Raw genomic sequence first — 15019 nt, forward strand, 5'->3', positions numbered from 1 at the left:
TTCCTTTTTTTATTGAAGCATGATTTTACTACCCAGTTTGTGCCATCGGAGGCAGAATTGACAGCCATGCTTCATCATGGCAATGGGAGAAAACGCTGCAAGGAATGCTTTAATTTAAATGAGAGATGCTTAAAAAAAAAAAAAAAGAAGAAAAAGCCTGAATGCTTGGTAATAACATTAATAACCAGTTCTTATGGGTTTTTACTAGCCCACTAAAGATCAGGCAGCATGTTAAGATCCCAGCAGCTGAATAGTAAAGCCCCAGACCAAGGTTGTTATTACTTAGGAAGATTCTTTTAAATTACTTTTGTTATTTGTTGAAAATCATTTTAGCAGCACAGCTGAATGATCGCCATGCTTTTAAATTCATTCCAAGTGAAAAATGAGAAGGATAGAATTCGGTTTTATCTGTCTTTGAATGCACTGTACAAAATGTCCTGGGTAGCAGCAGTCAGCAACAGGATGGGCTGACAGAGGAGGCTTCCTTGTGGAGGGGCTCTCCTGGACCTTTAATGTTTACACTGATAGCCTCCAAAAAAGCAGAAGAGCTTAGGGCGAGGTGAAGAGGTTTAGGTTGTGTTTGGGCTCTTGCACTGCTGTGCTGCACTAGTGGAGGAATCTCACCTCTCAGTGCGTAGCTCCCTTCCCATTGGTTGTCTGCTTTTTGGGGACAGTAGCTCTTCTGTGGTTCTTCTCATGGCAGGGTTAGCAGGTCCCCACATCCATTGGAGCTAATGTACAGTAACACAGCATAAATATACCATAAGAGAGACTTCATTTGAACAACTCACCCTGGTGATGGCAGTTCTGCACTTGTTTGGTGCTTCTTTGTATTGGTTTGTCTGCAGCAAAATTCAGAACATCTGAGAAACCTAAAGCATTTGCTTCTCTTGCTGGCTTAAGACACGTATGCCCTTTAAAAACATTTCTCCCCTCCATTGCAGCTTGGTCTGCATCATCTCAGAAATCTAGCACCAGAGACCAAAGACCAAGAACTATTTTAGTTTGTAGCAAGAACTTTCGGCCTCTGCTGATCTGCAAAACAAAAGACCAAAGAGACAAAAATCTCATCCAGGTCTCTCCCCAGCAGAGCGTGGGGGTTCCTGAGCAACAAGCATGACTGCTTAGCATTGAGAGTAGGTTACCAATGCCAAGAGGTTAATGACTCGCACAGTATTATGTTGTGTTGAATAATGAGTAACATATGAAATGAGACATGTTGTAATGACTTGCTGCTTAAAGTACCAATCTCCTAAACATCCCCTTAAGCTTGAAGAGGTCACAGAATAGCGATGTCTTGCTCAATAGGTGCTGCTTTATTTTATGCCTCCCGATAGAAGAGATGTGCCATGCCTGAGAGCATACAAACAAAACAAGTGGTGTATTGAGTAGGAAGGATTATTGGACTATTTGTTTTGAATGCTTATTGGGCATTTATAGAGCACCAGCTAGAGTATTCAGGTTTTGTTGCTGTTGATTTGAGTTCTTTAATCCTGATTATCACGGTTCCCATATTTGTTGGTTGGATTTAGGGAAGGAAAGAAAGGAGAGCTTTGCCTGCAGAATGGGATTCTCAAAAGCTGGTCAGATCTTCTGTGGAAAATAAACTAACGCTGGAGCAAAGGAGCAAAGGAGCAACATGGCTTTGTTAGTGATGGGAGGGGGTTTAATTAAATGGCATTCTAAACTGTGGTGTTAACCAATCTGTGGCATAGTCTGCTCCCTTAGGGATTCAGAACAGTCAGTTTGCTTGTGTGCAAAATAAACTGTTGATGCTGCTGTAAGAAACCTTAGTAATCTTACAACGAAGTACAAAACCTGTCAGACTACTGTTTGCCTATTTTGCAGTTGTTTCTGCAATATACTCATCTGTATGGAAAGCTGGCTTCTGACTAAGCTTTGTGCTTGGTCCTGAATATAAAGAGTGGAACATCTGTATAGCTCCAATTGCCAGTAACTGCCCAGGGAGCTGCTGGGTCCAACACCTCTCAGAATCTTGCCCTCTGCACATAAAAAAAATCTGTTATTCAGTCACTTCAGGGCTAGACTTCAAGTGGAGTAATACAAACATGTCTGTACACTTGCATTCCAGGACTGTGGTGCTTTTACTGCTTGTTTCCAAATATTCAAAGCCACAGTACTGTAGAGAGATATGAGCTGTGCACGTAAGTTCTTATGTTCCAGCCAGTCAATACCACTGTTAAACTTGGCAAAATCTCTGCAGACAAGGGTAGAGCATCAGGCTGGCACTGCATCTGAAATATGCTTTTATTTGAATTTCAAACAAACTTATATGGATCTTTACTTCTCCAAATCCAAAACAAATACAATTCCTTTAAAAAGGAGAGAATTTTCTGCTCTTTTTTTTTTCTCCCAGTAATGCGGGTCATGAAATGATCATTATTTTTATGGGACTGCAAAGCCTATAGAAGTCAAAGCTATGTAACATACATTGCAGAGCGTTCTGCTAATCCTGTCCAACCACAGTCGTGCCTGGCCCAGGGATGAGGGTCTGGTAACTGGAAACTCGACACTGAAGGAATTCCAAACACAGTCCTCAAACTAAAAACAGCTCTCTCCGCATGGCATGTGTTACATGAGAGCCAGGGATTGTGCTCGTTTATGTTATCTGATTTTTTAGCCTTGCGTTGTTGATGAAAGAACAGGAGAAGAAAGCACCTCCACCAGCTCAGCCCATAAATAATCTGTGTGTGGTGTGTTTGAGGTTAGCATGGCAGTGCTAGGCATCTGCCTTCTACTGAGAGGAGCAAGCCGCTCTCTCAGACAGCAGCCGCAGAGCATTTCCTTCTGCTGTGGATTCTTCCCAGTGCTAAGATACCAAATCTGATTTCCTGTGTCTTTTTAAATGCAAAATCCATCATCGGCTATGGGAAATATTGGTCTGAAGCAGCAGAGAATATTAGTTATAGGAGTATATCGCCTGTTAAGATGTAGAGAGAGACTTCACTGAAGCTCAGAATCATGCGGCAATTTTTTTGCAACCTGTGATGATTCTTTGTATTTTTATTAGTTATATGCACACTGAATATTAAGCAACAGGACTTCTCAGTGCCACAAACAGCATTGCAGCATCTTTAATGCTGTATGTGGAGAGAGGGAGGGACTGCATGGTCTTTTCAATCAGTTGTTTTTAGCATACATTGAGAAGTGCTTTATAAAGACACAGTAATGTATTTGATACTATAAGATTGTTTGTCTGCATAATTTACTTCTTACATCTACTCCTTTTTTCTTTAAAAGTAGACCTTGCTGGCTGAGAACAAACAGCGTGCAATCAAGATGCATACAATAGAGTTCTTCAGTGAGAATCTGGACACAGATAGGACCTTGTTGCTTTCTGCTGTTCTTTAATCACAGTCTGAGCTGTGAAGCTATCACCAAGAGTCTCTGTATGTCTTGCTTAGACATGAAAGAGACTGCAGCCAAATGTGGGCTTTCCGTTTGCCACTTAGTCTGTGGCTCTCTTTGAAGTTTATTTCGAGAGGTACTCCCTGACAAAGTAAGAAGGCAGTTTTTCATGTGAGATTATATCCCTTGCAAAATATTCCTTCAGCAGCTAGACGGAGGCAGTGATGTAAGAAGGGAGCATTCCCTTCCTTGCTTTTTACCAGGTACTAAGAGTGTGACCTCTGTGATTCTCCCTATAGAACAGAGGCAAGAAAAACTCTTTTGTCATGATGAAATCCAAACCCCCGACATGATGGGGCACAGCATGAACAGCCAGATTGTCTTTTTGCTTTCCTTTGCTTTGAGATAACCCAAGCATGTGTCTTTGTGGCTTATGTTAAAGGTGACCTGCAAATGGGGGTCAACATTGAAACATGGTAAACTTGAAATGAAATGTGCTTCTTTTTTTTTTTTCCCCCTTGTTTTTTTTTTTTTTTGTTTTTTTTTTTTTTAAACATTAGGTATTTAGGCCAGTCTACCCTGTAAGACTCTTGGCAGCTGGAGTATTACTGAAATGGGTTCTTCAAAAAAATGGAGCTGCAAAAAGCAAAAGCTGTTTTAGTTGGTTTTTTGAAACCTACAGATACCCATTTGACTTCAATGACTAAATAACATTTTGAGTAAAAAAAGCCCCTCTTATGTATTCTGAATCCTTTCATTCTGTTTTAAATAATCCCAGAGGCTCTCAAAAATTCTGCAGCAAAGCCAGAATATATTAGATCTCACATGCTTTGTGCTTGGAAGGTAAATAAAATGGAGATAGAAAAACAATTTCAGACATTAATTGTCATAGAGAAACTAACAACGGTTCTGTTAATTGAACATCATCACAGGTTACCTTGGACAAAGCTGCTTTGTGCTCTTAGCACTCAAAATGGATCACAGCTCTTACCTGGTCAAGTATGTGGAAGATAAACCAATAGGGCTGCTAACTAGCACATGAAATGATATGGCCAAACATATTTGCAGCTATCTGTTTGTGTGATCTGTGCTTTTACTTCACAAGGTAAGATTTCCTTGTGACAAAATGAACATTGTAAAGGGCACCTTGCCCATGACATAGGGAATGTATTTCCCACTAGTTTTGCTCCTTTCTTGAAGTTGGTGCTTCTGTCTGCCTGCCTTCCTCTGCTTCCCTTGCCTAGCCTCTGCTTTTGGACTCAGGCAGTTGAAGCATCTTCCATTGAAGGGCAGCAGAACTGAACTATCAGCAAAAACACTTTTAAAGCTTTGAGATCGACTCCTTCCCAGGTTGTTGTGTCAGCTTCCCTGCCTTCTGCCTGCCATTAATTTCACTGGATCCACAGGTCAAACAACTGGCCAAAAATCTGGAAAACAGCTGACGGTCAGAGCAGCTCCTACTCAGCATGCCCTGTCAGAGGGCACACTTCGGGCCTGGTCCTTTTGAGTGGCTGGACCTGCTTGACCCAATTTGTGGATTTTTGATCACTCCCCTGGGTCACTGATTTTCCACTTGAGGTTATTGGTTTGACCCCCAAACCGTGGGTCACTTGGGAGGTGTGATGCAGCCCTGTGAACTCTGAACTCATCAGGAGCCTACAAAAACAGCAACGAAGGGAAGAGGAATTTCATTAAGGCCTCCTCGGAGGTGGCAGTGTCTGCCAAAAGGAAAGGCGGGGGTTGTTTTGGTTCTTGAGGAAACAAGCGTAGCATCTACAAGGGGCTGCCAAGAAGAAAGTGTTTTGCTTGGTTGTTACGGCGATTACTTTAAAGGCAAACAACAGCATATACCTTTACACCATGAGCTATCAAGCAAAAATGGCGTTGGTTCAGAGGGGCCCTGCTTGTTCTGCTTAGGACTGCTCCCAGCCTCCCAGACTTACTCCTAATAGTGACAGCATTGCTATAGCTAGGCTTTGGCATCTGTACATGTTTCTTCTTCCTCAAGAAGACTGAGAGCTAATTTGAAGCACTTGGGAAGGGAAAGGCTGTTCTTTCCTGTATCTGAAAACATGTCAGTTGGAGGTTCACGACAGAGACTCCCCAGGCTGGTGGTTTGTGCTGTGGCCAGCTCCCTAAAAGCAGACTGCAGCAAGCACGGCTGGTAGGTGGGGAAGAATGGATCCTTAGGATCCTTAGGAAATAAATCAGTTTCAACATGCTGTGCTGGTCATAAAGGGGAAGAAAAGCACCATCTTTTGTAGCACATGCACTTGCATGCCCAACACCCGCCTGAGTCACTGGGGAAATGAGCTGCAGAGGGTGGGACAGTCATGAGGATATCCTTCATGAAATTTCCCCTGGTCATGCTGTTCAGGAGCTGGCTTTGGGGCACAGTTACCGGAGTTCTCCGAGCTTTTGCTCACAAGATAGTTCCAGTAATCATTAATTAGATCACTGATAATGTTATTGTCAAGGCTGTCAAAAAAAAAAACAAACCAACAACTTGCATGCCACCTTCTAGGGCTTTCCATGCCAAGTGAATTCGAGCCTTGTCTCTTAGCATAACCCCTCCTCCAGGTGCTATCCCAAATTCTGAGGAGTACACTCCAAAATGACAGCAGATCTGGGTGTTTCAGAGGAGAGAGACTGGTCTGAAAGAGAACAGTTTATATATTTCTGTATTTTCAAGAAAGATTATGTCCTTCATACACAGTCCTTTGCAGTCTACCTACACAACAAAGGGTGGTGTAAGTGTACAAATGGTGGAATTTTTTTATAGCATAGCACTGAAGACCCAAGGCATGAGCTCAAGCTGCTGGATACATGCTTCATGTCTCTGGCACGCTTGTACCATGGTACATCTTTGCTGCACAATCCCAGGTCAAAGCTGCCTGAATGTGCTACCCTGTGCACTTTCTTCCAGAACTGGCCTGCCTGAGCCTTCCTGGCATTGGCTCTGCTGGGAGCTGAGCAGCCTGCTGGATGGCAAAGCACATCCCGCTCTGCTGCCACATCCAGGCCTGCCCTGCGAGCTGAGGGATGAGCTGTGCTGGACGCTTAGAAGATGCTGTGGCTCAGTCCTGTTTTCTGCAGTCATTTTGGTACTAACTAATCTTGATTTTGTTATTTTAGAGTAATTCAGTGTAGTAGTTAGATCTCTGTCCAAAAGCTGCCTGGCTCCTTGGTGAATTCTAGGTCAAGTTCCAGGTTCAGTCCCTTCTTAATGTGATCCACAAGAGTTTGGTTGATTACAGCTGCTGATGAGAACATCTTTTCAAATCTAATAAACAGGATCTTGAGCATTATCCTTAATTAAAAGGTGATGGCTGTAGGTTTGACATTTGTTCCTCTTGGTTTGCTGCTTGACACAAAGCAGTTCTGAACATCGCAGAAGCCTTTTCTGATTGGAAGCGCATTTTTATGCACAGAAGAATTAACAGCTGAGTGGGATGGGACTGACTAGCAAACAAGCCTTCATATGGAAACACGTGGAGCAAATTTTTGGCCTGCTGTAGAAATTAGGCTTTGTTGCAAGGCGTAGGTGTGTGAGCAGAGATAGCAGTTGTCTCAACACATGCGGCTAAGAGTCCTTTTAGTATCTCAGAGGGTTGCTTCAGGCCCTTCAGCACTTTGTCTGGACTGTCTCACAAAGAGAGAGAGGAAAAAAAAGTCAGGAGTGCCTGTCTTTTATAACATTCTGTTTTTAAAGCAAAAAGTCTCTGGGGAGCATGGGGTCCTAAAAGTCCAAGGCCTGGAATTCTTCCTTTTGCTCTTTCCATTTTAAACAGGAAACATTTGCACTAAGTTATTCCACGGAGAAAATTGTAGGTTCATTTCAAGGCAGATAATGTTTGTTCATTGCCTGTGTCCATGATTTACCCCATGGGCTTAAACGAGTGCAGCAGAAAACCACATGTTTTGTTTTACTTCATGCAAAACAAGTTCCAGTGGAGTCTGGAAGCCCAGATTAAGTAGGGGAGGCAAGCTTGTAAAATCTATGTGTGAACAAAAGAGAGGCATTGACGAATTGTGATCACCTGATCTGCTGTACCAGAATGATGACTTTTTAAATAAATCTATGGAAAGACTGTTTAAACAGTTCATGAGTTTAGTCCCAAACCCACAGAGCAGGTGTAATTGATTTATACTTTCGGCCCCTGTTTTGGGTCAAAACCCTGCCATCTTCCTTCAGCTCACACTTGGAGAGGGGCTGCCTGTGCAGTCAATGGGAGATTTTGCCAAATGCAAAGGCATTTGCAATCAGACTGGCAAAACCTCCTAATTGAGTTGAACTTTTGTGGGTGCCCTGGTTGACATGTCTGTGAGAACAATTATTTTTGCCATTTCAAAAGTATCACAAGTTAAGCTGTACTAGGAAAAGATATTAGTCCTTCATTAGTGCAAATCATGGAATTAAGATGCAAAAAGCTACAGAGAGGGCTCCGTGGCACATCCTCAGGGATGTCATGTTCACATGTTGCTTTCCACGTGAACTGGAGCTTGTCAGATCCATACTGATGCATACAAGTTACAGACAGGTTACAGAGCTGTTGTAATATCAGGCCTTACAGATCACAAGAGTGTTGTTTTTAAACCTCATTGGCAGCTCGCCCATTAAACACAGGTATTATAACCTGACATCCCTAGTGCTTCTTCCAGGAGTTCCAGTTTTTCCAACTATGGTGTTTGGAAAGCTTTATGGTCTGACATGTTAGGAGAAAAAATAGTGGGAAATGGCTTGGAAACCATGAATATTTGTGCATGTAAAGCTTATGGGATTTGCAGACTTGCAGACCCAACTCATCTGTTTATCCTCAGGCCAGATAAGATTCAGTCAAACATGCATTGTTTAAAGGAGCTTTGTTTCCATTATGGCAAATGCATCACAGGAGGCTGACTTTGGGAACTGAAGGGCTCCAGTGCTTCCCCATTGTAAAAGGGCTGTGATGTGTGCTGGACCCTTCTTCCAGCGTCCTGGGTGTCACAGACTTTTGTAGCTTGCAGGTGGGAGGCTTGGTATCCTTCAGAAGTTCTTTTGACTCATTTGGACCTGTCATGCTTGAGGTGGCATTTCCTTTCCCAAAGTAAACAGACTGTGAGTACAATAACATGTCACTGAGCTAGTAAAACGCTTTTAATGGGCTTTATGCTTTCCTCTTCAGACGTGGACCTGCAGAGCCACTGGAATATTTAACAGGGCCGCGAGTGATCTACAAAGAGAGAGATCTTCCCTACTACCAAGGAGGAGGACAGCCTGTTGTCCACCCATCTAAGGGGAACTACATCCATGCACCAGACACAAGAGTGACAGAACCGAGATACCCCCAGTACTACCCAGCCCAGTCCATCCCAAACCAGCACAAAGGACCCTTCCGGCAGGACGTGCCACCTTCTCCTCCTCAGCCCCACCGTGCACCAGCTTATAATGAGATTATCCGACACCGTGGGACCAGTCCAGACCAGTACCAGTACAGGCAACAGGATCCCAGGCAGAAGAACCCCATGACTGCAGCTGTATAGCCACACACTGGACTTGCCAGCACAGCCCAGGAGGAATCCTGTTGGACATCGACCCTTTAGAGTTGTTCCCAAGCATGGCTGCCTCTGCCTGTAAGATTGGCACAAGACCTGGAGTCGTTTGTACTGAGCTGGGCTCAGCATAGGTGCTTTCTGACAGGTGAATTAAAGCCATGGGTGGTACGATGTGTTTTGAATATGTGAGGTACCAGACAGTTGAGTATTTTTTAATTCCTTTTTAAAAATAGAAAGTGGCTGCTGGAAACGAAGCGCAACACTTATTACACCTCAGGGCTATTTACCGAATCTGGTTACACCAATACAGTACGTAGCTGTCTGTCCAGCGGCAGCAGTATCACCAGTTTACTCCAGAGCTCTGTGGCAGAGCCTCTCAGTGAGAACATAGCAAGCAGTGTGGACTTCTCATGGAGCTGGAGATCTTGTGAGATCAGCTGACAGGGGCTTCACAGAGTCAGCAGCTATGTTCCAGTCACATTCAGACCAGCAGCACTGTGTGCTAAGGATGCTGCAGTTCCAGATTTGTAACCTCACATTTGTCTTCCTCTTTCTGTTTGGTAGTGGCAGCATTAATCTTGTAGCCTTACCTTTTTTCACAATCTGCCTAGCAAGATTCTCCTCTTATTGTACCTGCTGCATTTGGAGTAAGGCAAAAAATTTTATCCACCACATATGGGCAGGCTCAGAGGATAAGACAGCCATCCAAGAAGTGTGTGTCTAGCAGTGCATGAGTGCTTGTGAGCATTTCGTAGTCACATGGTTTGCACTCTTTAAAGGTAAACTCCAGAAATCAGATCGTCAGCTGCTGTTAGTGCTGCTCCTGGGATTTTCAAAGGAACTAGCCAGCGAGTCATGGCTGTGGAGGTGACTGTGGACTTGGAGTCCATGACTCAAAATCTATTAAGTTACTGTACCAGGTGCTGCTTTGGATTGGGCAGGGCAACCTAACTCCTGACCTGCTCTGACCAGGGTGACAGTCAAGTGGTTGCTGGCAGCATGTGAGCTGATGGTGGTGCCAGGCCAGTGCCAAGTGCCAAACAACCCAGGTTCCTGCAGCGAGAGCCAGTGGGAGAGGAGAGCCAGGAGTGAGAGGTGAGGAAAGAGGCAATGAAAGCAATAGGGAGATCTTCAAAACCCTGGGCCCCTGGAAGAAGAGGAGTGAAGAGCTGTAGGAGTTATTTGCAAAAGTGCATAGGAAGAGAGTGGGCTGGCAGAGCTGGGGGTCGGGAGTGCCTGCCAGCTCTCTGCCCCATTCAGCTTAAGCTTGCAGTGCAGCCAGGAGGCCAGAAATCCACAGCCATGTCCACACACACATGTGCCATCTGGCCCAATAGGGCTGTGGGCCCTCAGAGCTTTGTCTCAAGGGTTTTGTTGAAGGGTAGTCTTACTACCTAGAAATATAGAGCATCCAAGTGCCCTTAATTTCTCAGTATCTGCTTTTGGGAGCATTATTAAGTAGTTTGGGCTCCTTTCCTCATCATGAAGAGATCATGACCTGGCCAAGGATTAAGCTCAAGGATTTCTTTGATGTTTTTTTGAGACCTTGATATGCAACAGATTAAATAGTACAGGTCACTTCTAGGCATTAAATATCACAGGAAGGTCTATCCTGTCAGGAGCGCATCCCTTTCCTAGAAACCCCTGGAAAAGGTCTCATTAGAGCAAGAGGTCCACAAGGCACAGGGCAGGGCAGTCGGTGCTCTTTCTGGGGCCACAGCTGTAGCCTCTGGTGAGGATGAGCACATATCCCAGTCAGCCCAGTGCTGCCTGTATACTGCCAGTGAGAGGTGGTGGAACTGGAGCACTGGGAGTGCCTGTGCCTGCCCTGCTGGCCTGCAGGCTCCAGTGGCTGCATTCACACCAATCCCTAGCACTGGCCAGGCTGGAAGCAGTGGGAAGAAGCAGCTTTGGGGTGATGGGGAGGGGACACGTCTCCGTGATTCAGCTGCGGGGCTGGGCTCCCTGGAGCAGGGGCAGGAGAGCTCCAGATCCAGTCAGGAAGAAGCATTGGTGGGAGGGAGAGCAATGCAACTGATCGTGAAGTAAGTATGTTCAGTTCGTGCTCCATTTCTCCCTGCCCTCTTCCCTAGAAATGTAGGAGGGAAAACTTCTGGAGGGAGGGGTTGGATGTAAGGCCGAGTCTCTTGGCACCCTCCATAAACAAGGCACATTCCCCAGGGAAACTCTGCCTGTCGCATACGTGCTGTACGCAGCCTTCTCTGAAGAGTTTGAGATGCTGCAGGATACTCAGCCAAGACTTGGCAGCCACAGGGTAGATGCTGGTGTTATGAAGGCCCGCTGAAAGTGAAGCGAAAACAAATTAAAATACTTTCCTTTCCCTGCTTGAAATACAACCGCTGATACATTTGATCCAGCTGTAAAGAAACTTATATATTTGCGACAGTGGCTTTATCAAGCCAGGCCACAATTAAGAACAGCTCTGAATATAAGCTACTGCCTTTATAAATCACTCTCAACTAACCCTTCACATGGCATTGCAGCACAGTGAGCAGAACTTATTTACAGTATTTCAGGAGCCAGGGCCAAATAAAATCTGGATGGAAGCAGTTCCTGGGTTATTTATAGCCTTTGGAGGACCTGTGTAGTTGTCTCCCCATAACCTGAATCTCTCCTTAATGGCTCCCCCTGACTGCATCAGCTCTGCTAGACGAGGCGGTCAGACTGAGCGCACACCTTCTGAGCTGTTAATCTTACCCAACGGGTTATTAAATGATGTTTCAGTGTTAGATCAGTACAGAGCTTCTTCCAGGAAAAAAGGAAAATGTGCTGCAAGCATAATATATAGATGCATCCTACAGGCGAGGAGCTAAGATGGAGCGGCAGGCTGACCTAGCTGGAGGACAGCACCCAAAAGCATTGCAGAGTCTCCCATCTGTCTCTGGTGCTATTGTTCTGCGAGGAAATTGCCCTTTGCAGGTTTGATATCTGCTAGAGGTATGGTTTTTTTAAAAGTATAATGTGTAACTACAGTATATATAGTCAGCTTCTCTGCAGTGTAAAATGTATGATTTTAGCACCATATTGTGGAAAAATATGTACCGTGCAGAATCCACGAGGTGCTACAACTGACGGTTGAAAATACACACTTGCAAAAATCCAAAAGAGCCGTTAAGTAACAAGTTGTTCTTTTCCCCATATGTCCATATGTTTGGGAAAATTACACGTCTGAAGCGCTCTTGACACGTAATTGCCTCGCGTTCCCTCACCCAAAAGGTGCCAGTCCGGCAGCAGCGTCACCGCCGTGGCAGTGGGTGTGAGGGGAGGCCGTGTTTGCAGCAGAGCAGCGTGCCAGCAGCTGCGCCTCACGACGGGAGGGCTGCTGGAGGCTTTGCTTCCCCGAGCTGGGGCGTGCAGCCGGCGGCTCTGGCCCTGGCCCGTGGCCAGCTGGGCCCCGCAGATGAAAGATTAAGAGATACGGAGAGAGCCTGTGCATTTTTGCAGTGACCACCCACTAGTGAGCCATATCTTGGCCTGAGAGCAGACGTTAGCACTGTGATGCGTGAGGCAGGAGTCTCTTAGCACCCCCTGAACGTTGTGGAAAAAAGGGGAGCAAAGCATTTCAAAAATAATTTTTTAAAAGGCTCCTGCTTTGAAGAATTGCGTGTAGCCTGCATTCCAATTCGCTCCAGCTTCCTGAACTAGCTTCACACGCTGCCTAATTATTTTTTTTTACAGATGAATTGTGCTACCTCCTCCTCCCAGCCATCGCAGATTTGTTTATCAGAGTCAGTGCTGGGAGTGCATCCCACCGAGTGCTCCGCCGGGGCCACATCCTGGCGCTCTGCGCTGGGCAGGGGCTGCTTTGCACTTCCAAAAGGCCCTACGCCTGTGCTTGCCCTCAGAGTTCTGCAGAGTCCCTAAGCCTTACGTGCAAAGTCGGAAGCACTCTTTACTGTCCGCATCAAAGAAAACACTTTTTAAGACACTTCTGTGCTATTCAGGAGGAGAGGGAAGTGTTTATGATCCTGACAATACCCATGAGTTTTAGTTAAATTAATTTCAAAATCACGCGTGTTTGTTTTGGGGGAGAAATTCAACACAATTTGTGAAGTTTTTTTTCTAGTACCACATCAAAGATTTGATCTTTTGGTACATATGGCTATATAAATTTTACCTGTTTTATTTTGCATTAAAATAAAGGCTTTAAGACTACGTATGACTATGGATTTGCATGTTGAGTCTTTCTCTTATATGTATCTACAAAGTCATCCTTACCTCTGGATGTGATATGATGGTAGAAGATGGTGCGTGGTCAGCCCGGATCAGAACTGGTAAGGTGATTTTCACAGAACAAACCACTACAGCCACGTGCTGTATTATGGAAAATGCAGTCACCAAACTTACCTGGTTTCTTATCAAATCTGCATTGTCTTCACTTGTAGCAACAGAGTCCTGATTTTGTAGCCCTGACTGAAAGGAGGAGCGAGAGAGAAGTCCCTTGCCAACTCAGCAAATTTCAGCTTAGGCAGCTGCGCGCTTGTTGCTAGAGCTCCCCAGGCAGTTTCATCTTGCCATCAGGCTCTTGCCTTCGATAAGCACCGAACTGTCCTGTGGCTGTGCAGGTCCTGCTGGCTGAGGCTGTATTTCAGCGAGACGGCTGCAGCGCTATCTGCCCAGAGATTTAGGACTCCTTGAAAGTTTTACACAGGTACTTAACTTGAGGTACGTGGGTCATTTTGCCAAAGCTGATGACACAACTTTTCATGCTCCAGATTATGCACAAGCATAAATCTAAGTAGAATCAGATCTATGGTTTGCAGAGCATACTGAGATTCAGGCAAGAGTGTTATATTTATGTTAGGTGATGTCATTTTCAAAATAGCGGGTATTTAAGTGAAAAGTCACTGGAACACAGAGAAAGAAGAATGTAGTCTTTCTGAAAAGCAAATTTTTCTGCAAAGAAAATGAAAGAGTAAAGAACAAACTTTACTATCAAAGGATAGAAAAGTACAGGTTTACAGAAATTGCAGTATGCTCCAAAACATTTTGAACGCAGACTTTGGCATTTATGGCCAAGCCACAGTTCATGGGCAACTCTGAGTAAATTTTAGTCCATATTAAATTGTAATTCATTTAGGCACCAATTTTTAAAGTTATTGAGTCATAATTTGCATTCATTGCTAAAAACTGGGCAGGTAGCATACTAGTGCCTAATTTCTCCTTCTACTCAAGTATACGCAGTAGGAAAAGGCAAACTAAGAGTATATTAAAAGTTGAAAACTTGGTGATCAGAGTTTCAAAAGTGCTCTGGCAATCGGTGGGAGAGGGGAGCAAGGGAGAACAGTAAATGATGGCGACACAGCTGGCAAAAAGGGAAAGGGATAAAGAATTAGAATGGAATGGAATGGGGAGCAGGGTAGAGGGTCAGACCTGAGCAGGAAAGAAGTGATGGAGAGGGGATTGTCCCCAACATGCGAAGTTTAGTGCCAGCAAGGAAAGTGACTCTCCAATATGCTGACCACTGCTCCCATTTCCACTTTGCATGAGAGGCTTGTGACATCCACTAAGCCCACTGAGTCAGGAGCTGTTTGCAGCACAAAGCAAATGACTCCTGACTCAGTGGGCTTAGTGGATAGGTGTCACAAAACAGAAGGGCAAGAAGGAATTGAGGAAACCCATCAACTAGTATGGGGAGAGAAAGAGAGTCCCTGCTGCCCAAATCTCCCAACCTTTTGCCCACCTGTCTCTCTTCACCTCCCTGAGTACCACTGCCACCACCAAGTCCCATTCCTTCCCAGCTCTCCCTCTCCTCAAAGACCCACTCTGAGCCACAAGTCCCCAACACCACATTGACCTTCAAACACAGCTTTGGCCTTCAGTGCTGAGAAGCCTTGATCCATCTGTGAGCATAGGTAACCAACACCAGGAGTTTTCCTGGCACCCAAAAGCGATACGGAGTCAAAGCAAGCAGCGTGGAGCAGGCGTTCTCACATGGTGTGGGCTGGGGCTGAGCCACCGTTCCTGATGTGGACAAGTTGTGGTCACCTCCAAATCAGCTGCTTTGTGGGTACAGATTGCAGGAAAGATGCGCTTTATATCCACAGTCATTTGTTTGTCTAGAACAAGCCTTTGATGTGTTCAAAAGCTGTTC

General features: G+C 45.0%; 1 protein-coding gene across 6 annotated transcripts in view; it reads left to right on the top strand.

The window, feature by feature from the left end:
- The window catches only part of PARD3B (par-3 family cell polarity regulator beta), a 373510-nt gene extending 360430 nt beyond the window's left edge, over positions 1-13080 (top strand). For 5 of the 6 annotated variants that reach the window (XM_090144152.1, XM_090144153.1, XM_090144155.1 and 2 more), the window contains one exon: positions 8535-13080. In XM_090144152.1, coding sequence (XP_090000278.1) covers positions 8535-8892 — 358 coding nt within the window. In that variant the 3' untranslated portion in view covers positions 8893-13080. The remainder of the gene's footprint in view (positions 1-8534) is intronic. The other variant, XR_016468331.1, reaches the window with a different exon arrangement.
- The last annotated feature ends 1939 nt before the right edge of the window (positions 13081-15019 follow it).

Source organism: Phasianus colchicus, chromosome 7 (genome assembly GCF_987193195.1).
Source record: "Phasianus colchicus chromosome 7, bPhaCol1.hap1.1, whole genome shotgun sequence".
NCBI classification, from domain to species: Eukaryota; Metazoa; Chordata; class Aves; order Galliformes; family Phasianidae; genus Phasianus; species Phasianus colchicus.